We start from the raw sequence: 24,927 nt of genomic DNA, 5'->3' as shown, positions 1-24,927 counted from the left end.
GGTCATAAACATGGGACTGCAATTCTGGCAGATTTTTTTTTGGAAAAAGTACTGTCGTGAAGATGATGTTACCCTTGTCTTTGTCATTTGAGTGTAAGTTTAGAGTATACAGCCTTTTTATTCTTTCTGTACATATCCTTCTTTTTCTTCCTTGTTCCCTACAGGATGCTTGAAAACAGTTTTAAATTGATTCTCCCAATATGTTGTCGTCCATTGCTGTTATTTCTTTTCTGCTTTTGTGGTGTTTTGGAGGACCATCTGCTATCAAGCACCAAGTTCTCCATCAGTTTTATTGCTGCTTGTTACTAAAGGGGGGACAAAAAAGTTCTACAGCTGAGTACTGGTTTAGTGCTCAGCATGTACTTTCTTACACTGAATCCCTCTTTGGGATATTTTGTGGGAGCTATGATTTGAGATCTGCTTTCCCTCTATTGGATGTTTCTGTGCAGAAGAACCAGAGTTCCTAGTGTGCAGTTGGAGAGGAGAAGGCTTGTTCTTCCTGAAAGTGTTGATAAGAGATCTGTATTTCCAGAATGATCTAAGCCCAGTGCCCCCCATCATCCTCTTCTCTACTTCTGTTTTGACTAATTGAAATCTGGAAAGGCTCCTAGGGTAATCTAAATCTAAACCTTTGAAATGAGGAAAACCAATTAATATGTATATTGCATCTGTTTGCAAAAATTGGCTGGTAGGTGGTCCTAATCTCCGGATGGGAAGTCTACAGTTTGTTACTTTATTTTGCAATAAAGTGAAATAATCATGTGGCCACATGATATTTTTTTCATTATTAATACATAATGCCCAGACTTGCAGAAGTGTTTGAAAAAAAGTGTTTGGCTTTTAGGAAGAATTGCTTATGCCTCTGTTTAGGGCATGTGTGGGCAAGTAGGACTCACAGATGTGAAGTATACAATAGATGCATGTTTACTGTGCATCTCAAAGGCACAATGAAGTAATGTTTGGGATGTGATAAGATATTGCTCCAAGAGAGTAGAGTTACAGATGTATGTGTTTATGGCGTGCATCATAATAGCATCTAGGTTTCTGAAGATTTAATTTTGCTGAGGTCGGCACGCTGGAAAAGTCTGTAATATCAGCAGGGAATCTTACACGTTTAAAGATAATGGTTTCAGTTTTGCTTTCTCATTAGTTACCTAGTCCCTCAAACCTCTCAGTTCCCATTGTTATCTTTTTCTTAAGTCATCTGCGTTGCTGTTCTTTTAGGGTGTTGACTTTAATTTTAGACATAGTTTGGTATTGACTGTCTCAGTGTACCCCTAGAGAAGGAAATTTGTTCCTATTGTATACATTTTTAATATCCACAAATTAAAAACAGTGATCTGGCTTTCTGGTATCTTAATGTATATATATATTAAAAAAAAAAAAAAAAAAAAAAGGATTGGGAAAATCTTGAAAGATTATTTGTACACAGTAAGCACAGACTTGCTCTGAAAGGCTACTCATTATTTAAGAGGCCACACCTCAGCTACTGTTTGTATATATTGGTACAATGCATGTGCTTACGTGCACCTTCATTTCTCGCTCTGCAGTTCCCTGATTTATAGTGGGCCTCAAATTTAGCTGTCTGTGCTCAGAACCTCTGTAAAATCAGCAGTGGGTTGAATGGACAGCTAACAAATAGCTTGGTTGCTGTGTTGCAGCAAAGCAACATAGATAGGCTTTTGTGTAGTCCTCTGGGTTAGTTTGCTTTGAACTTTGACTACAAATACCAGCACAACTTGTGTGAGCAGTTTCAAAGTCCTGGTTTTGTCAGAGATTGATATTCCAGATAAGAATTACTTCCATATCTACAGATCAATTGTGAAGTGTAGGGCAACAGCTGGATGTGTTATTGACCACATGCATGCCGTAATACAATTTTTCTGGCATGGAGTCATCACTGCACAACAGGATATGATGGATACAGAAATGAGTAGTGAACAGTATGTGCTGTTTTTAAAATAGTAGGGAATAGAATTACCGGAATTCGGAGTGTTTCAAGAATTACGATGGCCGCCAATTAGAGCGATTCTCTTCTGGTTTGCCTTCTTTGGAAAGATGCCTCAAATAACTGAGATAATATTTTTCTTTAAAATAAAATTAAAAAAATAAAACTCCGCGATACCATCATTCACTGTTTCCTAACTAGACAGAGAAAGATTAGCTGGGTTTACGTGGTGCTACCTTTGATAAGAAGTTCTGACATTCAATCCAAAGTGTCACTGATTTTCTAAAAATATTTATTGTGGTAGGTTTGTGTGTTAAGAGACAAAAATGGCATAACAAAGTGGCCAGTAGAAATAATAATAATAATAATAAAAAAAAAAAAGTTGTGCTACTTTATAGTTTTCATGAAATGTGATGGTATAATAATACTTGATTAATCACCCTTTTTACTACCTTTCTATGCTTATCTTTTAAAGCAAACAGTAACTTTGTTGCTCTTTGATCTGTCATAACATTTCCTTGGGCAGTCATTTACATATGTATCAGGTTTTCTTTTTAGAGCATTCCTATTTTTTCTGTATTTATTTTGATTTATACCCAATAGGAGAGAAAGTTGATCCAATGGTCTAGGCACTTTGTCAATGCTATTTTGACATATTCCTCTGAACTATGAGGTAGAAATACAACCAACAAGAGATGATAATAGGGTAGGAACCTGATAGTACCTTGATACAGCAAGAAATGCCATATGTTCTCAATAGCCTGGGTTAAAAGATTACCTGTACGTGTTTATAACATTCAGCAGAGATGGACAACTTTGGGTTTGGGCATACGATTTTCTTCTTTCAGAGGCAGTTCATGTATTCTTGCCGTACTGAAGAGTACTTTGCCAAATTACATTCTAAACTGCATGGTTTCCCTTCTGAATTACAAAAAGGACATAATAACATCAACAGAGATAAAATTATTATTATTATTTTAGAATTGCATCATACTAGGTATTTACAATAAAGGCCAACTGGTTATGCCTGCATTGGTTCGGCTAAACAAGTGTTTCCTGGGTTTGCTTCTTTGCTCTGTTGCTGTTACCTCACTGCACAACACATGTACCAAGCTGCTACCTTACGCCAATAAAAGCTGCTGCTCGTCCAGTTGCATGACAGTTTTCTGAGGTTAGTGGAGCAAGGGCTGAATTAGCTTTTCTTGCAGTCGTGTTCCCTTATAGCTGTCATGTTCAAGAGAAAGTTGCCTGACTTTGTGAAGGCGTTATAAGGGAAAGCACAAAACTAGGGTGGAGGGATGGAAGTATTCATTCCCCACGTTCATCTAAAACTCAAGAAATTAAAAAGGAAGCTTGAAAGTGTTTTTACGATGTAAACTGTGCAGTTGTAAGACAGTAAGTCTTACACTCTTTAAGTCTGTACACTCTTTAAGATAAATCAGATGTAAGTTAAAGGAAACAGAGCAAAACTAAAATAGTTGGTCATTACTTTTCCTCAGTAGTATATTATTGAGAAACAGAATTCCTAACTCTATGACTTTTTTTTTGTGTGTGTGTGATTTTAATCATTTAGTTTACTAGTTAGCTAATTTTCTTCTAGCTACTTGGTGGGAATGTACTGTGGGTGAAATGTAAAAATTTCACTGTGGGCTGTTTTAATGAGAAAAGGGTTTGTATGTGGGGGGCAGCACAGAAGAAGAAAGAACTGTGACACCTACGTAGCTATTGGTAAAGGAAGCGCTGCCTGGTGTGAGCATTGCAGACATTTCAGTTGTCCCCACTCACCCAGCCAGTGTTAGACATCTTAAACTTTGGTAAACTTCAACATTTCCGTTGTGACTACAGATTTGGTTTACATAACTAAAAAGTAGTTTATGATGTCTTAAAATGAAATAAGCCCTTTTGCTCAGAAGTAGGAAATAGGAATACAGCGAACGGATTACTCTGTAATGACCTATTAAAACTTTCAGTTTTATGGGAACAAAGTGAACTTACATAAACTAAGTATTGTTTGAGTAACACGTTGTACATAATAAACTAAACTCATTATGACACGATGTTTAATCATATATTTTGTGTTTGGTTTAAAAACATGGGTAGGGACGGTGTAAGTAGGGTTTAGATTCTGGACTATTAATCTGTTGGTTAACGTATGGAAAGCAAGAGCGTTGGCATGTATACACAGCTTTTCCTTTTGAAAAAGGATTTCTGAGCAGAGCTTGTGAGAATTAAAAGTAGAGAAGCGGAGGGGCTAGAAGGATGTACTGAGTACCAGGTTAGTAGCAGAGAATTTAATTCTGGTTAAAAAATATGTGTAAAAATTAAATACATATATGTTTATGTGTATATGTACGGTTTAGGAGAGTTGCATCATCTAAGTCTTGTTTGTTCTTTTTGCTAAGAGATAAGGACATTAATAATATTTCGAGTTTTTAACTCTGAGCAAGATACTTTCAGGGTTTTCAGTGAATTCCTTAAAAAGGGATTCCTTATAGCATCAGCACAGCCAGGCAGTGCATTCGATGTTGGGCTTGAGGTCAGAGTTCACAACAGGTCTTGTGTGCAGTTTGATGGGCCATTCTCTGTTTTCCTCCTCTGAACTTCAGAAACTAATATGCTAGATTTCTTGTGTACTTTATAATGTTTGTGTACTCGAATGTGGATGTTGTAATATCTGCTGTTGCCACATTTTAAAATTCTACTAGTAGTAGATTGTGCCTTTTGCACTCCTCCTTGCTCACAGGAAGGTTCACTGTATGTCCTATCAAGATTTCTCATTTATATAATATTTCTGATGGGAAGAAAGTGTATATTTGATAGTGTATGCTTCTTTCAGTTTTAACACTTTGGAATTTGGCTTTGTTAGTAGTTGACAGTGCTTTTTATTTTTTAGTTATTTATTTTTTTTCCATAGTTACTATTATTAAGGGTATCCCAACAGACTTTTGGCACAACAACAAAGTCTGTAGCTGTTCTGATCCAAATACTGTTTTACATGATGGTGCTCTCATATTGAAGGTCTTATTCCAATTTTTCAGATTTTTGTTTGTTTTGAGGGAGGACTGGTTTTTGTTGCCTTTTTTTTTTTTTTAATGCAAAATACTGTTCCAGTTAATAGTATCAACTAAAAAAAAACAACTATAAAATTATTTGTCTGACTTGTTAATGTGCCATTTTAATCAGTATTCTAATGAAAGTTTTTGTTTTGTTTTTACTTTTGTGTATGTTAGAGTACATTCTTGTAGGAGAATAGGGCCGAAACTTCGTGTGAGGCCTAAACAGGAATTAAGTGTGAATTGCCATCTCTTTCCCTCCATTTCCTTTTTTTTTTTTTTTTTTCCTTTGGACAGCTTTTATGTTCAAGATATTGATGTCAGTAAATATGTTTGCAGCTTGAATAGTTAGATCGTAACTTTTTAGAACTTAGTCAGTAACTGCAGGAAGCAAAAAATGAACTGATGTGATCTGCGATCAGAGTTCTCTGAGGCATTTAAATAGCATGTAAACAGCGCCTGTATTTACTTCTAGTGTGCACTCATCTTGTACTTCCAGTAGAGTACTGGAGAGAGTTTGGAAAGGCACTAAAGAAGGCCTGCTTCTTTCTGTTTTCATGCTGATGGCTTCTCAAATATTGGAGGCTTTCTTTGCATCTGCTTGTTACAGCAATTTCCAATTCTTTATGTAAAATCTGTGTTTGAAGCTTTTCTGCTCTATTACTGTTCAGGGATTTTCCTGGGTACCCCTGCATAGATAAGTTTGTAGATATGAATAATGAAAACAGATTTAGGGTTGGATTTTTTTTTTTTTGTTCTCTTAACAAAGTGGTTTATTTGCTGCTGCTGTAAGTGCAAATGCAGCAGGGTCAAAGGAGCCACGTCACCGCAAGAACTGGGGCATAAGTTGCAAAAGGTTTGCAGGGTGGCAGGATAAGCCCTCACCTGCTACTTGAACATCATTCTATGGAGAATATATTTCTGAAAATGAAACGTTAGGTCTACTTTATTTGTTTTTAACTTAACAAATCTTATATTTTGAGTTTAAAATTAAATTAAAAGAATTCAATTAAATGCTGTGTTGGCCCAGGAACTCTTTGTTTTAGTCTGTGCTCAGTTATTGCTTCTTACAGGTTCTACAAGTCTCACAGAAGGTGTCATTTAAAGAAGTATAGGTATTCAATAAGTAAATACATTTTTTAATAAACTCTTTCTTCAGGTTTTCTCTGATATATACAACTGATTGCCACAACTATTGATGCCTGTTGATTACTTCTCGAGTCCTGCACTATTACCAGGAAGATGCACAATTTTTTCTTTTGGCAAGAAAAGCTTCAGCTTGCCATTTTTCACTGCATCCCAAACAGTTTAATTGGTTCACTTGCCATAATGGTCTTTTTAATTAAAACCAAGCAAAACCACCTTCATGGACATCACCTTACATAAAGATCTTTTTCCTGGCAGTGTAACCCAGAAAACGTCTTCACAACAAATGGCTTCTTGTAGGGGCTTTGAAGGGTGTCCCCCCTGTGCCCTAGTGGAGTCTGAAGTAGTCTATATGAGTTGTTTCTGGTATGTTTTGTCACACTGATCAGTGGTCAGAGAAATGGTTTAGCATTTCTCATCCCTGTCATTAAAATGAAGGTAGTTTTTCCAAGCCAATATGCTTGAGGCGGATGCTGTTCTCCATTTTGCTTTTAGAGCTAGTTTCCTTTTTTTTTTTTTTAAATTAAAAAAAAAAAAACCTCCCTCCCCCCCCATGCAAATTTGTAGTGGGCTGGTTGACAAGTGTTGCCATCTTTCTCTTCATCATTTTTACTCTTGGTTGATTTCCTCTGTAGTTTTTCCCCCTACTTTCAGTTGACAGTATTTCTGTTTTTATTTTCTGTCCCTCAAGCAATTCTAAAAATTTGTTATAAAGTTTTAGTCCTACTTTAGGCAACTATTAGCTTTCTTGCTGAGGTGAATGAAACACACACACACATATATATGTATATATTCTTTATATATATATATATATATATTTCTTTATATATATATATATTCTTTATATATATATATATATATATATACATACATATATGCATGTATGTATTTTTTTTTTTTTTTTGGTCAACAGTCACATCTAGACCATTGTGAAGTCTTTCAGCATGCTCGTACAGTCTGTGACTGTATAATCTGTTGCCATAGAGAAGGTTATGAACATGGAAGACTCTATTTGTAAATCACTGTGTACTTCGTGTTTAATTAAAACCTATTGGTAGAGAAATGTTTTAAAGATCTAGATTGTTGACCTAAAACATCTATTACTTACTCTTATTGTCGTTTTCTTCTTGGAATGTCATTTACTTTGGTTTTACTCCTCGTTTTTGTCACCAAAGAAATAATCCTATGAAAATGGATGATAACCATTGTTCAGTAGAAAAGACATTGAATGATGTTACTAATTCAGCTTTTTTGTTGCACTATACGCAAACTTCTCATATTTTAATTTATGCAGGTGTGAGAATGATGAGATTTGTTTTTATTTGCTTTGCAACAGTGTCACGTTTTGATATGTATAACCCCTAGCAGGGAAGCCCATCCTCTGAAGTCATGTGTGTGAGAAGAGCCTCTTGCATGTGCCCTGTTAAGTAGCTGGTTTCTAAGAATCAAGACAGTATGAGATGGGGAGCTTTGGTAGGGGAAGCAGATGATGGGTGACAGGAAATAGGGCAAATTGATCAAGAAAATATGTGCCTGGTAAACTTCCCAGGGTATTGCCCGTGATGTGTCACGGTTCCCTCTTTACCAATAACCCACAGATTGGAGTTACACATGAAAATACAGTACCAGCTCAGAAGCAGGCCAGAAGATTTGGGTAATTTACTTTCTACGTAATTTGTCTCTTTGTATTAATATGAATAGAATTTCAAATGACCTAAAAAAAAATATATATATATGCATTACTTTTAGAGGTAAAGTATTCCTAGAACTTTTGGTTTCAGGATAGAGAAAAATTGAATTGGAAGCTGAATTGATCACCTAGGAAAGAGATTGTGCTAGCAACCATTTTTGGTTTCGTTTTCATATATTTATATGGATTTTGCTCCCTCCCTCTACACTTTCTGAAGTTCTCATTTTCAGAAGGAATGCTCATTTTATTCAGGAAAATAGAATGTGTGTGTACATTGGTTCTTTTTTGTTTGGTTACTTTTTTCCTTTTTATTTTATTTTATTTCTTTGTTTAAAACAGAATTAGAAACTAGAGTAGGATGAAGAGATTGCTTCAGTTCTTTACCATATTTGTTCTGAACACAATAAGTCAGTTTCCCTACTGAAATTAAAAAGAGTGAGACAGGCTTTTCGGTCCTTAACAACCCACTTTCTGTGTTTAAAAAGCTCTCTGCTTTCTGTGTCGTATGCAAGTAATGGTAATTTAAAGGGAAGTAATTTCACTTCCCTTTACAGAGGTGAAAGTACCTTCAGTGAAAAAGGGGTCTTAACATCTGAATTGGATATGAAAACATAACTAACGTGAAAATTTACAAAATTTTCTGTGGATTTTTATTACAGAAAAATTGCTTTTATTCCCTCTTCCACCTGCCCTGTACCTCCCAATGTCACTGACATCCCAAGGCACAAGAGGAACTTCCCTTCCTATTTCTAAAATATTTTAGTGTGGGAATGACAACCTCAAGAGTTTTTATTTCATTCATGTTTTTAAAAGTTCCTCAGTAGGGGATATCACAGAATCATTTTTGTCTAAGAATAGGCTTGAGATACAGTAGTTAGTTCCGTTTTGGTAGTTTTATTGAGTCAGCAGAACAGTCAGAAGCTGTTCTGTCTAATAAATATTGCCTTAAAAAAGTGACTATAGCTAGCAAAAGGAAGTTTTGAACTGCTCTTGCTGTTGTTCATCTCTGCTTTTTATTAATTGTAAAAAAGGCCTGGTTATAGAGCAATTACTTTTCCCCAAACAGTAGCTATTGCCATGCTTTTAATACAAAGTGGAGAAGTAGTTTTGTAAAAGGCAGCTATGGAATAGTCTTCAGATTTTTTTTTTTTCTAATGCTAATTATTAATTTTCATACTACTTGAAATCTGTAGCTGTAGAAACGCTATTTAATTACTTTGGGTTCTACTGTTCTCATTACCCATATAAACATTTTTTTTTCCTCTCCTTTTTGTTTTTGTAAAGCTGACAGCCTCTTAGGAAACAGTTCTTAGTCCTTTCAAGATACACTATTGCAATGTATCCTTTATAAAGGAGGATTTGATATGAACTTAAAGTTTAGAAATCTTGTCTACTGAAGTAATAGAAATCATGATTACCAACTTCATCTTTTTTGTCGTGTTCCCCTCCCCAGTAATGTTGATAAAATCGGTGGACAGTTTGCCCACTTTCCTTCTTAGCTCTTCCAAGCCACCATACACAGTTATTGACAAAGCACATTACTACTTTTTGACCAGGTTTTCGATATTTTCTTTTAGTTAGAACAAATAGATCTGTTTCATTGCACTCCTTTATCATTACACTATTATTGTTCTATGCTGCTTTATAGTAACTGGTTGCTCAGGGTTTCAGGTTTAGATGTGTGTATTTCAAGCTTGTTGGAATATATTTCTTTGGGGGATATCATTTCTTATTTCAAGGAACTGCAGGCTTTATGAAACATTAGAAAGTAGGTGTTTATTGAAGTTACTGGGGAAACTGCACTAACTTAGCTGAGTTAGCTTTTCATGCATTTTTTTTTTTTGTTTGTTCCCTGCAGTTACATTATGTAGTATATATGGAAGATTTTGCATTCTGGTGAAATGCTGGTCTTTAGTTAGTATTGCAGAAGTTGTCAAGCAAACAAAAAGCTAGCTTAGACCTGTCAAATTTGGCATTTTCAGTAGGGAAGAGCTGTGTTCTCCTTCCTCCTCCTTGTTTTCTGATGAACCTGTTGAATTGTGGACACAAAACAGTCGATATTGGCAGAAATTGCCCTAAGAAAATCTCAGTATAAACTTCTGAATTAATCTTTTTCTATTGTCAATGTATAACAGTGTATCTTTATAGAAAAAAATGTAAATGTACCAAATAATTGTTTAAAAGTATAGTGAAAACTGTCTGGTGTTTTAATTTATATAGACCCTTTTATTGCCTTAGACCCATTTATTGCCTTAGGTAACAAGCTTAATAAAATTCATGCTAAATCTTTGACATGCTTGTTAAAAATATTCTTGATTTGTAAACATTGTTAAATATCTCTTTATTGCATGTTGAAGCAGAAATATTCATATTACAGTATGTTGTAAAGGCCAGGCTGTGATATCTTAACTATATGAAGCAATTTTTTCTGCCTAATATTTTCTTTTCTTTTTGTTGTTGTGGTTTATTTTATTTTAGGTTGGTTGGAGTACTGCAAGAGATTATTACACGTTTCTTTGGTCACCTATGCCAGAAAACTATGTGGAAGGATCAACTGTTAACTGCGTGCTGACTTTTCAAGGTGAATTGAAATAACGCAGTATCTACCTGTATTTTCTAGCTTCCATAGTTATTTAAATACTTATCTATGTGTTAAGATATTGAGGGATGCAAAACAGTTTTAGATCTTCAGAAACGCAAATTGTAGGAAGGAAAGTTTACCACGTCAGTCTTTTGCGTGCTCCTTTTGTTACCTGTGTAAAGTTCGTTCATATTTCAGATGTCAACGAGACTGTGTGAGTAATTGTGTGACTCAGCATATTTTTACATAATAAAATGGACGGCGTTCAGGACTGATGGAAAGAGGAAGCTCTGCTGGAAATTATTCAGACACCAAAAGTGATGCTGTTTAATCATTGGAAGTTTTTTTTTTTTTTTTTAAATCTTGGCATCTCGTAAAGCATTGTCTTTGCATTGTCTGTTTTTAGTCTCTGAACTTTAGACCATTTCAGTGTAAAGTCATTCATGTCAAAGAAAGAAAAAGATAAAAAATGTAAGTGATAGTTTGGTGAAGGTTCAGTTCTATTCAGAGTTGCAGAAGACCTTTTGATAGTGAGGAATTGCTGAAAATCGCTACATTTTAAGAGAAGAACACAGAACAAAACAGAAAATGGTACACCAGTATACAAGAACACCACTATACAAGTCTATATTATAACTGCATTTTCAGTACTGTGTAGAAATCAGATCCTCTACCTTCCCTTGCAAGTTTCAAACATGTAGCACAACTAGGAAATGAACAAGAAAGACATTTTTAAAACCAGCTACCCATCGAACAAGTCAATTTTCCATTGTTCATGTTGAAAGAAGCAGGGGCCGTCAGTGTAAACTACCAGTGAGAGGTTCATAACAGAGATAGAGATGGTACACAGTCAGGTGCAGAACTTCTTGCAACAGGATGTTATGGATGTTAGAAGATACACACATGTTCAAACCTGCAAGTAAGAAGATAGTAAGATATTATTCCCTAAGCTATAGTTAATAAAGTACAAGACTGATGGAAATACGAAGCACGTTATATACATGTCTGTATAGCAGATGTAGTGAGTTTTACCACTTTCAGGAAAAGTAGCGAAGACTACTTGAAGAAGTCCTGCATTAGTCTGGAATGAAAATTTAAAAAACAGCAACAACAAAACAAACAAAAAAATCCCCCCAAAGCAGCATAGTAATTGAAGTAGGGATTTTAATGTTATAGTTCAGTCAGAACTGAGGGAGTATCTGAGAAGGCGTGTGAATTAAGTTTCTAGCCTACTTTCATTTACTTAGCTGCTGTTAGAATTTTATCAAACAGTTTGTTTTTTTGGTTTTTTTTTTGGGTGGTGGTGGAAAGTGACTTCAGAAATATGTATTATGCTCACTTCTTATGCTTTTTTTTTTTTGTATCTTTCTCATCTGCGATAAGAGGGAGGTAAGCGGATTTTAAGCAAGCTGATGGAAAGAGGACAAAGTGTGAGGGACAGTGTTAGAAAAAAGTACTCATGCCAAAATTGTTGTGGCATTCAGCATCTGTTTCTGGAAGTACTGGACTTTGAGTTGGTGAATGCAATTTAATGATGAGGAAGTTATATAGGGAGCAGATTAAATTGTGGTGAGATATGGATAGAAATGGGTGACATCATGTGCTAGGTGAGGATTTATTATGCTGGTGTCTTAAGTGAGCTAAAGTGTCTGACAATTAAGTATTCTACATAAAACCAAGTGGTTTTCTTACCATTAAGTTGGGTTTCTTGCATTTACTAATAAAGATAAAAATCTCATTAGTTCTGAAAATGGTTGCTTAACATGTTATTCTGTTTTTTTTTTTTTTTTTTTTTTTTTTTTTTTTTGTGTTTTGTTTTGTTTTGTTTTTTTTTTTGTTTTTTTTTTTTCTCTTGTCTTTGGCTGTAGAGGTATTCCCAGCCCCCAAATCACTTACTCTTTGTTCTCTTATTGTACAACAGTTATGTAATAATGTAGTCCTGTTCCATGTTTAGATCTTCAGGGCATCTTGATGTGTATGAGTCTTTTTATTCAATAAGAATATAATCATCAGCCATTACCTAACGTATGTAAGGTGATAGTTATATATAGTTCTATAGTGTTGTCACTTTTTACTGTCCTAGGCCTGGTACAGTAAGAAGTAAAGAAAAAAAAGAAATAAAAAACAAACAAAAACAGGAGAACTAGGAGAAAATAGGGGGTGGGGTCAAAATTACTGAAAAGGGTAACTTTTCCTTTGTATTGCTGTGATCATGTCTGTGTCTTCTGGAAATGAGGGTGAAAATCATAAGTCAAACATGATCTGATAATGTATTTCCACATGGAGAATTGCATAATAGATTTGTTAGTGCCAAATGTTTCTTCAAATACGAATTTATTTTGATAGGATATTATCTACCAAATGATGATGGAGAATTCTACCAGTTCTGTTACGTGACCCATAAAGGAGAAATACGCGGAGCAAGCACACCTTTCCAGTTTCGTACCTCTTCTCCTGTTGAAGAATTGCTCACTATGGAGGATGAAGGAAACTCTGATATGTTAGTGGTGACCACAAAAGCTGGACTTCTCGAGGTTTGATTCAAAAATTCTTAAAATGTTATCAGTCTTTCCACTTAGTTTTTATATGTACACACATACATAAGTACGTAGAATATAATCAAGAACAAGCAAGGAGAAAAAACTATGTGTATATATAATGTGTATTTCTGGCTTGATTTTCAATTGTTGAATGGAGTTAAGAACATTTGCAGATCAAATGAATAAATATTTAAACTAGCTACAGGTAAGGCATAACACTTGGTATAAACTGGGAAATCATAAGATAGTAGCTAGTTGTCCATCTCTGCCATCTGTACTCTCTAACTTAAGTGGGTTGGGGGCACAGGGGGAAGATTCCTTACAGTGAATACCCTTTGTGTGCAAGGGTACTCACTGTAAGAAAAAAAGGAACTGATATGCTTTTAGTTGTGCACAAGAAGCACATGTATTTGATTTACAGCTTTTGAAATTTAGGATGAGAGACACAGTACAGAGGTACAGCTGGGATGTTTTTTCATTTATAGTCTTAGGGTATGTACCCATAGTACTAAAATTGAAGAAAAAGGATTTTTCAAACTTCTGTGATTATCTTGATTTCTGTGCCAGTCCTTACGTTTGGCAATGTTTGTATTTTTTAAAAAATTTCTTCAACATTGTTCTAGTGTGTGTGTGTGTGTGTGCGCATGCATACACTCAGCGGCCATTTCGTCACCAAGCTGTCATCATGTTAATTGGCTTTTCCATAGTTGCTGTCACTTGGGAACAGTAAAAGCACTTCACTTAAGGAGGAAGAACAAGCAGAAATTAACATGGTACAAAATGTGCTGTCTAATGATAATGTAGTACTATAATGTAACGGTAATGTAGTTAGAGTAGTGAAACTTCAGTTTTGTCCTTCACAAATTTCTGTAACATCACCTGGCCAGAAAGCACATGTTTTGTGATTCTGCCCAAACATTGGAGTAATTTGTCATCCATGTATTGGACTGAAATCAAGGAGAGAAAAGATGCCAAGAAAGAATGTTTTTGTGTTTTACAGTTTAAAATTGAAAAGATAATAAAAGAAAAAGAAGAGCTATTAAAAGTAACTTCTGTTCTGGAGAAGGAAACAACACAACTCAGAGATCAAGTTGAAAGACTGGAAAAAGAACTTAACCATGAAAAGCAGAGATGTGACCAACTGCAAACAGAGCAAAAGGTTAGTTGTTTTACTGATTAAAGCTGACTCATAATGTCTGTAATCCTTCTTTTTCGAGAACCAGTTAAACTGGGTGAAAATCAGCTATCAAAACCTCTCAGCAGTTAGATAGACATTTACACTAGAATAGGTCAGTTCCTATTAACCTCCTGCCACTATTCCTTTTATGTCGTAAAATGGTTAAAATATTTAAGGCTTTTGGTACCAGGCTTGGTAAGATAATCGATGACAACTGTTACCAGATGTTTGACATTTAATTGTGAATTTCATAGTGGAAAAGTAGTTGACAGTTAAAAGTTTGCTTATGTTAGTTTAAAATGGAGAATGGCTTTTCAAATAATGCCTGTTAAGGAATAAGTACACAGAACACAGGATATTGAAAATGGTAATAAAGCAAAAAAAAAAAAAAAAGTTGGCATTAAAAAAAATCAAGACTGAACAGAGTGCTACTGTCAGAACATACTAAGAGTGAAAAGTTAACTGTGGCTTCTCTTAAAGATTTCAGAAAGGCCTAAAGATTTTGAAGGGGAAAAGAACAAACCTAAAAATTAAGTTACATTTTTAATTGGTAGTGGAAATATAAACCTAGCCTGCACCAAAGCAGGCTAGAACTTTACTTTGGAATGCTACAAATAGTAAGGAAATATAGTATTATAAAAAAGGCACACAAAAGTTCGACTTAATATATATTTCAGCTGATGCTTAAAAAAAAACAACAACCACCACCAACAACAACCTTTTAGGAGAAGATTAAAAACATGTGGGAGGGAGGTGGTGACATGGACAAATTTGAAGTAATGAAGCCTATATAATTTAGCTGTGGACAGCAGTTAATAGGCTATTTCTAAGTACTAGTTATGTATATGTCAACAGTTCTGCACGATACACCTTTGGTAGAAAGGAATTTGTTGAAGGAATTTGAAACTGTTGAAATTTCATAGTCTACTTTTCAACAGTCATAATTAAATGAGCTATAACATTAGGTAAGGAAAAAGTCAATGATAAGATCTATTGTAGGGGAAAAAAGTGTAAAATCTTTCATATAAAGGAATTATTTTAATTTCAAGCACATGGGAGGACCAGTTTAACAAGACTAGAATTAAATACTTAAAAGTACACATTTCATGTATCTACAGAATTAGAAGCTTGATGAATAAATTTGAATAAGCTATATAGAAATCTTTTATTATTTGAGGTTCTTATTTAAAAATAGCTTGAAAGATTGTCAGTTGTGATCCACATGAGCTCTAGAATGTGTTTTTAGAACAATTTGTCAAATGGGACTTCGATAACTGTCTAGCAAAGGTAGTTAGACAATAGTTGATCAAACACTTCACCTATCTGGAATACTATAGCAGTTTCCTAACCCAGGCACATACTTTGTCTCTCAAGTCTTTGGGATTTTCTTATTTTACTACTTTTATGTTTTTTGTTTTTCACTTTTAAACGAGTTTCTGAGTTGAAACTTGCATTTGTTTCTATGTATATTACAATATGTATATAATAAATGCTTACATATATTAGCAGAACATAAATCTAGTGTTACTTCTGAAAGTTCAGCTTGCATATTCTAAATCAGATGCATTAATTTAACTTGTTCATCATCAGAAAGTTTAATAAAGAGCACTTTATATGCAGCTTTCTCTCTAGCCGTTGCAAGCCTAAAGATGACTTTCCTTCTTTCTTGCTCTCCGTACATCCCTACCCTAGTACTTGAAATACAGAAGCAGGCCAACAGGCTATATGATTTATCTTTGCTGGGAGCATTGTACAGTGGGTTAATAGATTGATTTAAAGATTCCTGAGCAGCAGTTATGCAGCACTCATTTCAATTACAATAGCTAGGTTTTATTTTCCTTCTGGTTTGTTTAAAATAAATAAAGTCAGCTAATCTAGTCAGCTTCATGTGATGTGAATAATTGTTATTGGCAATAAACCTAAACAGTCCATTAATTCAAATCTTGTTTGTAAGACCACAAGGGATAACCTTGAAATGTTAAGTAATCAAAATATAACTATATTTCATGTAACAGCAGAGTCTTCACCTGTGCTTAGGATGAAGCAGGTGATTTTGTTTTTGAATTGTTTTTGTTGTTGTTTGGTTTCACTTTTAAGTTACAGAATGACTGCTTTAATGAAGTGATTCAGTGGTTTCTTTTTCTTCTTTTACTCCTAGTCCTCTGGTGCAAGTCACATGCAGCTGGATTTTTAGTTATGGTCTAAACCTTTGACACAAAGATCTTAAATTCATCAACTCCACTTTTTAATCTATTTATTTTTAAAAAATGTTTAGTTTATTCAGGTAAAGGTTTAATTATTTAGAGTTCTATTAAATAAATTAACAACAAACAACTTTCAATATACTTAGAGCACATCAAGTTAAGAAAAACGATTACTTACAAGTAGATAAGTCTGTATAGATGTACACAATTGATTCAGAGTGCAGAGCTGTTTATTCTTCTGGTGTGTTTGTAACTGTTACACATTTATTGCCATTAAATTCAGATACAAATAATCATGAACCCCTTTATATAACATACTTGTCAATCTATTTTCCTCTTTTCTAAAAACAAACAAAAACCCTTAATTTCCTCAGAGCAAATAGTGTGGATATCTGACCTAGTATCCTTATCTTTTAATGATATGTATTATTAAGCCACCCTGTATTTTTTACCATAGAATCACAGAATGGTCGATGTTGGAAGGGATTGTTAAAGATTATCTAGTTCCAGTCCACCTGATGCAGACAGGGACATCTTCCACTAGACTTGCTCAAAAGCCCCATTCAACCTGGTCTTGAGCATTTTCATAGATGGGGCATCCACAACTTGTCTGGGTAGCCTGTTCCAGTGTCTCACCACCTTCGTAGTAAAGAATTTCTTCTTTATACCTAATCTAAATCTACCTTGTTTTAGTTTAGAAATGAGATCATTCGTCCTACTGCAGTTTGTTAAAACATAGTTTTCTTAATATCTCCTGTGTATTTATATTTTTTCATATGTGTTTAAGATATTTTTCTCTTTTTAGTACTGACTTCTTTCAGTCTTCACAAATAGCTCAGGAGTATTGAGAAATATCCATAGAAACATTGCTTTCCTGATACAGGCAAGGTAGTTGTTGATGGACTGTGTCACAGCTCTATCCAAATTAATGTTTCCCTCCCACTCTTAAACATTTGCTGTCTTTTCTTCCTAGTTACTGTCATAGAGTTCTGGGCATTAGGGTATTGTCTTCTGTGTCTGATTTTCGACTGGTTGGGATGCTTTTAAAGTGCTTCTTTTGAGGGTCTTTGGGACAAATACTAGGAAGAAACACACACTGAAGTTAGATTCAATCTTTTAGGAACAAAGTCTATGCCAAAATAAATCTGTATAAATATATCTGTATCTGTATAAATAATATAAATAAATCTGTTCAGGTATAATGTAGTCAGTATTCCAAACAGTTTGAATATTGGGCAGTATGCATGCTTCTAAGTGATGCAAAGATTGGCTTTCTTGAGTTTCAAGAACAAGTGAGTCCCTGTGTATCACTCCTGACAGGTAACAGTAAAGGTCACAACAAACTACAGGTTTTGGTTTGCTAACAGTGTTCTTGCTGTTCAGGAGATAAAGGCTTTTGTTGCCTTCTTACAAGATTTCTATCTCATTTCCTACCAAAAATGGGCAGAATAAATGAATTCAAGGCATAACGTGATTGTGTTATTTGAGTTGTTGAAACATTGCTTCTCATTCAGGTCCTGCATATTACAGTACTCCAATTCCCTTCTTATTTCTAAAGGCTTTTATTTTAGGGTTAGCATCTTATTTTACCACACTGGAGTAAAAAAAAAAAGTGTATTTTTTTCTGGTATTCAACACAGTGGTTCTGCAGACCTAGTTTTCTCAGTTTGTCATCACCACCATCACAGAAGAAGAATATCTGCAAGACGCACAGCTTTGTGCTTGCCAGTGTTTGTGCTCACAGGGAACATATGCTCCAGCCCTGCTGTTGTGCTTCATATGGAATCCCTAGCTTTGTGCTGCGAGTGGATAGATATTCAGTTCTTTTAGCAGTTTTGTCTACTGAAATTATCTGTTGCCCTTCATATAGAAAAGGAGATGGCTTGATGCATGTTTGTATTCTCCAGTATATGGAGTGAAGTTTGAAAAACTTCACCAGGTCTCCACTTGAAACATGCATATTCTTATTTTCCTTTAGTGGATCACAAGTGCACAAAGCAGGATGGATTTTACACAATATTTTGGTAGACTAGATTAGTACACGCTGCTACTGTGGTTTAACCCTGATAGGCAGCTGAGCACCACCCAGCCACTTTTTTGCCTTCCCCTTCAGTGGGAGGGGGGAAGAGAATCAGATGGGTAAAAGTTAAGACTCATGGGATGAGATATAACCAGTCTAATAAGTAAAAAAAGAAAAAAACAAAACCAAGAAGAAAAAAATGATGGGCAACACAATTGTTCACCACCAGTTGACTGATGCACAGACAGTTTCTGAGCAACTGCAGTCCTACATTTTTTTAAAAAATTTATTTATTTTTATTTTAAATTGCTGAGCATGCTTTCATACGGCATGGTCAGTTTGGTCAGTGTAGGTCAGCTGTCCTGGCTGTGTTTCCTCCCAGCTTCTTGTGGATCCCCAGCCTGCTCACTGGCAGGGCAGTGTGAGTAGCAAAAGGCCTTGTTGCTGTGTTGCTCAGCAATAACTACACGATCAGCGTGTTGTCAACACTGTTTTCATCACAAATCCAAACCACAGCATCATACAAACCACTAGGAAGAAAAGTATTTCTGTCCCAGTCAAAACCAGTACAGCTTCATGTCTTGTGACTGCCACTGTGGGCCCCTTAGCCAACCTTCCCCCCCAGCCCCTAAATATCTTAAGCTATTGTAGAACTTCAGTCTCCAAATTCAGTCTTAACTGTGTTAGGTTGATCTCTTTCTCCTCTCATCTAAGGGCCTTTTAGCAGATGCAGTATGTAGCTGTTAGAACAAGATCAGATTTGGGGGAAGGAAGCAATACTTTCCAGTTCACCCCCGCCTTCTCCTGCCCCCCAACATGCACATTCTTTTTAGTCTCTTGAAAAGGGCTGCATGTCCTGGTACAGAAATACACTCTATCCTTCTGCAGCCTGTTTTCATGCCAGTTAAACCACTCCTATGCTTAATTTCATGCCATCTGGGGAATAAAATGAAGTAATATTTTTACAAGGATGATGTTCCCTGATAACTTTTTTTTTTTTTTAATTTTGAATCATATTGCATATATAGCTTGCAACTCTAGTAATACAACACTGTTAAAATAATGATACGCTTACTCACTATGATAATTTTACTTACAAAGACACATAATGCATGATCACCAGAACTCTTCCAGGTTTCTTTTAACATTTAATTTTTTCCTTTGGTTTCCTACTGAGATCACTTTTTAGTGGTACACACCCTGGTGTGAGAGCTGCACTGCTAAGCTGCTTTTACCTGAAAATACTTTCCTTTCAAGAAAGTTGAAGAACACTGAATCAAAAATCAATTGCATTTTTATATATAAAAAAGGCAATACAAATAAAATAGCAATACAAATATTTCTCCTATATATCTTACATGCTACTTATATAAAAATATACATATACCTGTGTAAATAAAAACAATGCACTTTTTTGTGTTCTCTGGCAGCACTGCCCTTGTCTACTCCCTCAAGGTTTAATATTACTTTCTTGAAGGGGGGGGAATATACAGTAGCCATAGTATCACTCATGCATTTGCTTGTCTGACACTGAGCAACCATTCAGATTTGTACACACGGGTTTTAAACATTTTTGTAGAGAGAGCACAGCTTGCACATCAGATGCTTTTGCAGTCATTTGTCTCCCTCTAGTGGGCAAAGAGCACTTCTGGACTGATTTCTATCCCGTTAGAGTGGTGACAAGTTGTATTTCTGTGGCAGTGGTGTTCTCAAAGGTTTAACTTCAGACAGAAGCAGCAGATTTATTAATTAACCTGCACATTACTTGACCCTGGGTGTATTTGAAAAGCATTTCCATTACGACACTGACATAAAGTGAAGCATAAGTGAACTTACTGACTCGATAACTTGTTCTCTCATCAGCTTTTGAAAGTTTATTTCACCATTTAACTTCTCAAAACTGGGCTGATTCATCTATTTGATCGGCAATTTTAATGGGATATCCATCCAAATCCCAATTCTACTAAGGTATTTTTCCTGCATAGTAGCTTTATACACGAAAGAGTTAGGGAGTTTCTCTGGTTAGGCAGTGACAGAAGGCTGTCGTGCAGTGCAGTGTGTCTGCAGTACAAGTGCCCGGTTCGTAAAAGTAAACAAATTGAGTATTTTTTCTATAGCACTTTAAATCAAGTTATGTTGGTTTTGTTTGTTTATGCTGCATGTACAAAAAGCTAAGAGTCAGGGAAATGCATCGTTTGTAAAACAAAACAAAGCCCCATCATGTAAAATAATGACTTAAAGATACAAAGAAAATGTTCAGAAATGCTCAGGTTGGAACCAGCAGTTATAGGACCGATGGGTGCTGTAAACATTTGGTAAAGAGCAAACCCGGTTTTAAGGTGTCAGTGATTGTTCTGTGTATGAATATGTCCTAAACTGATTAATTTATATTTAAAGCATCTAACATTCTGAAATGTAAGTGCATGCTGCAGAATCAGTGTGTGTGTAAACGCTTTGGCTGCCTCCTGCAAAAACTTGTATGTCTGTAGTCAGTTCATGAAGGTAATGGCGTGACTGATGTTGCTTAGATGAACTTTTACCGAGTTAGGCCTTAGTTTTGGAGAGAGAGAGAGTTTTTATTCTGTTCAATAATGTTAATTTTATATCACTGCTGCTGTGATGTATTAGATTTTGGATTAGAGAGACTTTGGTGTTTAGTGCGGTATTTCTGTGGCCAATCATAGCGACGAAGATAAAAACTTAAAATCAGGGAGTATGTTTGGGATTGGTTTCCTGTTTTACTTTGCTGCATTATTAAATTTTACTTGGGGAAGGAAACACAATTTGAGGTTTCCTTTCAGAACGTTTGGGCCTTGTGTCATGAGAATACTCAGACAGCTTTGCGGTGGCTGCAATGGTACTGTGTTGTGTTCATCACTTGTCCTCAGAGGTCCTTTAAACGGGGCATGATGTCAGCCAAGTGTTTTACACAATTCTGTTGGAGCTCCTACGATGTCAGGGGGGTAAACAAAAGGCTCCAGCAGATAATTAATCTCAATCTCCTAAATTCTCTATGGGATATGAAGGGTAATGGTTCCCCTGACAGTAAGTTACGTCCAAATAAATCAATCCAGCTAAAACTTGAAAAGTGATGGTAGTTTTTATTTTTATTATTATTATTTTGAAGTCATCTTGCATTTGGTGAATTGACCTCTTTAGTTTGAGAGTTTCATAGGTCGCTTTTAGCCTTTCATTCTTCTTTCATAATGGATGAATTCTGTAAAAAATGAAATCCAGGTTGCAGATACCAGCTGTTACTCAAAGGTGACACTTTCTGGTATAGAATAGCTTTTAAAATATGGGTAGGGGTATTAGATGTATTTATCAGGATACTCTAGATGATGTAAAATCACTGTTCTTATAGCATCTTTTTGTAATGAAGTGTAAATAAGTAAATGAAGTGTAATAAGTAAATTATCTATAATGGCAGTTTTTGCACCAGGGGGACAGTTTGTCATGTGATTACAATAAAATTAATTTTACAATAATCAGTTTAAAGTCTTTTGCCACTTTAGAATAGCAATAAAATATAAATATATTGATGTCTCATCTTTCTTTCCCTTCCCTATCTGAGGGTGGTACATCAGACTTTTCAATGTAGGATTTTGATTCTGGGAAAACGGATCCACTTAACAGCTACCTTAATTTTTTTTTGTTGCATTTCATTAGTGAGACTCTGAGTAATTACAGGAGTTTTTGTTCTGATAGCTTTTGTTTTGCAGCAGTGAAGCTGACTTAAGTAACTTCTGGCTTCTTATTCTGCCCCTTGTGATGCAGTTTGCTTTTCCCCTCCACCCATAATACTGTTGCAACTCTTTTGGAGGAGGGGGTGCATTTCTAAGTTGAATTAAAGATAAGATCCAATGTAAAAATAATCTCGAAACTGTCACGTGTTTTTAAACTGATTCATTAAAATGATCCATGCTCTTGGCTTGTTTTTCTTTCTGTTAAAACAGTGGAAGGAAAGATATATTTGTAGATGTTTCAGATAAATTAAAAGAAATTAATTAAGCAGCAGTTTAATTATCATCTTGGTAGCAGTGGTTGTATGTGTTGATACGTTTATTATATTCTTCCACTTGAGACTCCGCCTAAAACACAGCCGACCTTTACCTGTAAAATAGTCTGAGAGTACTCATTTTAAATTTTATAGGCTCTGAAACCACCGTAACCAGAGTGTATGGGACTGGGACTGCAGCATCTAAATTGAATTGCTAAGAATTCTGTAAAATAACAAGTCGTCTCTAAAAATTAATCCTTTCTTCTTTCAAAACTGTGGGCTTTAGTTGTATCTAAACAAGTTTATTAGGTGAGAATCTGTTAAGTATGGAACTTTTACATTTTAATACCATGTCCCTTTAGAATAACTAGCAAAGCAGCATCAATTGTAATGCTGTTTGTGGAGTGTGTTTTTTCAGGCTATTAATTCCTTTTAATATATGTTACCTTTGGCAGCCTGTTTGAACTGTTTGTACAGTTTGTATATATAATGTATCAGATTAAATTCTTTTGAAGGCACTTGGGTTACAGCAGTTACAGTTATGCCAAAGTGGTGTTTAGAGAAAACAGATATGCATTGAAATAGGCTTTTTACTATACTAGACTTTCAAAACAGGGGCAGGTAATTAGTCTCCGCTGCACTAGAGAAGGACAAGCAGTTGTAATGTGTGTTGTTGCTGCTGGTTATATAGCAAGTTTTACTTGGAATACTGACTTTAATTAAAATATCCTGCCTTCATTACACCAAAGTACGTGCACTTTTGTTTGCAGGGAACTGATAGCTCTTCAAAAATAAAAGCCTTGCAGGAGTTCTTGGTCTTGTCTTTAATACTGTTTTCAACAAACAGTGCATTCATGATCCCTTCTCTAAATACTTTATTCTATTAAGGCATATAATAAAGCCAATTAGAGTTCAAATAGTTGGAATGGATTGGTCCTCTTCCTTTTTAATAGTATCTGTAACAAAAATTAAAATCTACTTTAGGTGCCTGTTTAGGGTTCAGGAAGCATTTGAGACATAAGTTACATTTGCCACCCTCACAATTCACTGCCCCCCGCCCCCAAATCATAATACCCAAACCTCTGTTTAGTTGCTTGTAAAAGCAGGGCTTAATTACACTTGCAAACAGCGTATTTTTGACAATTAATGAGTAAAAACAGTCCTCATTATATTTTATTGTACTTAAAACATTGTTAGTTAAGTGGAATCTGGCCAGTAGGGGTTCTCCATGAACTCTGCTTGATGTGTTTCTCATGATGTAACAGTACAGTTTTGTTGTTTCAGGGCATTAAGTTTTGTTTAAAAATGATGAACAGATGAACTAGCGCTTTAATCTTCCAAATGCAGGGTGAAAAGACAATTTGTACCTTAGTGTCTGCACAAACATTGTAAGTCACGCTGTAGTCAGTTGTGTTGGTCAGTCTGTCTTGACCTTGTTTACACTTTGATTTGTATCACTGCCACGGGGAAGCTTTATTGAATTTTGATAACAGAAATGGTAATGTATTTAGTGTTTCTGATTTCTTTTCTCAGGAAAATGGCATTATATTAAAAATCACGTTTTTCTGGGTTAAGATGGCCTGTTTTTAAATGGTCGTTTTACTGTGGTGAAGACGACTTTTAACTGTGCACTGCCTTGGATGGTATAGATAGACATTACAGTAACTAGAATAATGAATGCATGCTGTACTTGCAGTGACTGCTCATCTTGTGTCTGTCAGTGTTACAAGGGAATCTGTACTGGGTGTTGTCATCACCCTGTCTCAGCTTCCAATCTCTACGACTTGAATCCTGCATTTGTTTCGTGGTCCTCTGTGAGCTTTATGAGGCCTTCCAAATGGGCTAGCTGGTAGAATGTAGCCTTATAGCTTAACTGCTCATCATCAGGAGTATCACTGCTTCCATTTTTTCTCCTTCTTGCTTGCAGTTGTCTTTACTGTGGCTTGCTTGAGTCCCTAGTCCTGCTGGCTGGGCTATTTCTGATGCCGGCCAGGATGCTGTTGGCCTTCTTGGCCACCTTGGTTATAGTCCAATACCCCCAGGTCCTTTTCTGATGGGCAGCTTTCCAGCCTCTCTTCCAATAGTCTCTGCAAAACTGAATGCTTGCACTGAAACAAACGCCTTATTGACTCATTATTTTTATTAAATAAGCACAGTGAATTTAATGTTTGTAAATACCAGGTAGGAGGTTCAAAATGGGCCTGTCATACAGCTTACAGAAGAGAAGAAATCTAATGACCATCTGCCTTAGGTTGTAGCTTTATATGTACTCTAAACTAAAAGCACTGAGTAATTTCAAATATTGTACATTTTTAGAAAGTTTTAAATCCTGTAATTTATTTTAGTTGATAAATGTGATACTGTTTAAGCAGAAAGTTCAAGTTCATATATGGATGCTGCATTGCTTATTGCATTAATAGATGATTGAGAATGCTAAATGTTACTTGAAATGTGAATTTTGATCTTTTTTCTGATAGTAAATTAATAGGTATAATTGAATATTTATAGAAACAATACACATAATGTTTTGTGTAGAAAGCTTAAAAAACTTGAAGTAAATAATGGAAT

General features: G+C 35.4%; 1 protein-coding gene across 7 annotated transcripts in view; it reads left to right on the top strand.

Annotated features, from left to right (window-relative positions):
* Window positions 1-24,927, top strand: part of TAX1BP1 (Tax1 binding protein 1) — a 56,803-nt gene that overhangs the window by 6,099 nt on the left and 25,777 nt on the right. For all 7 annotated transcript variants that reach the window (XM_072033519.1, XM_072033518.1, XM_072033520.1 and 4 more), the window contains exons 3-5: window positions 10,316-10,418; window positions 12,765-12,952; window positions 13,959-14,117. In XM_072033519.1, the coding sequence (XP_071889620.1) occupies window positions 10,316-10,418; window positions 12,765-12,952; window positions 13,959-14,117 (450 nt within the window). The remainder of the gene's footprint in view (window positions 1-10,315; window positions 10,419-12,764; window positions 12,953-13,958; window positions 14,118-24,927) is intronic.

This window comes from Anas platyrhynchos, chromosome 2 (assembly GCF_047663525.1).
Source record: "Anas platyrhynchos isolate ZD024472 breed Pekin duck chromosome 2, IASCAAS_PekinDuck_T2T, whole genome shotgun sequence".
NCBI classification, from domain to species: domain Eukaryota; kingdom Metazoa; phylum Chordata; class Aves; order Anseriformes; family Anatidae; genus Anas; species Anas platyrhynchos.
Note: the sequence above shows the minus strand (reverse complement) of the source record. Positions and strands in the feature narration are given on the sequence as shown.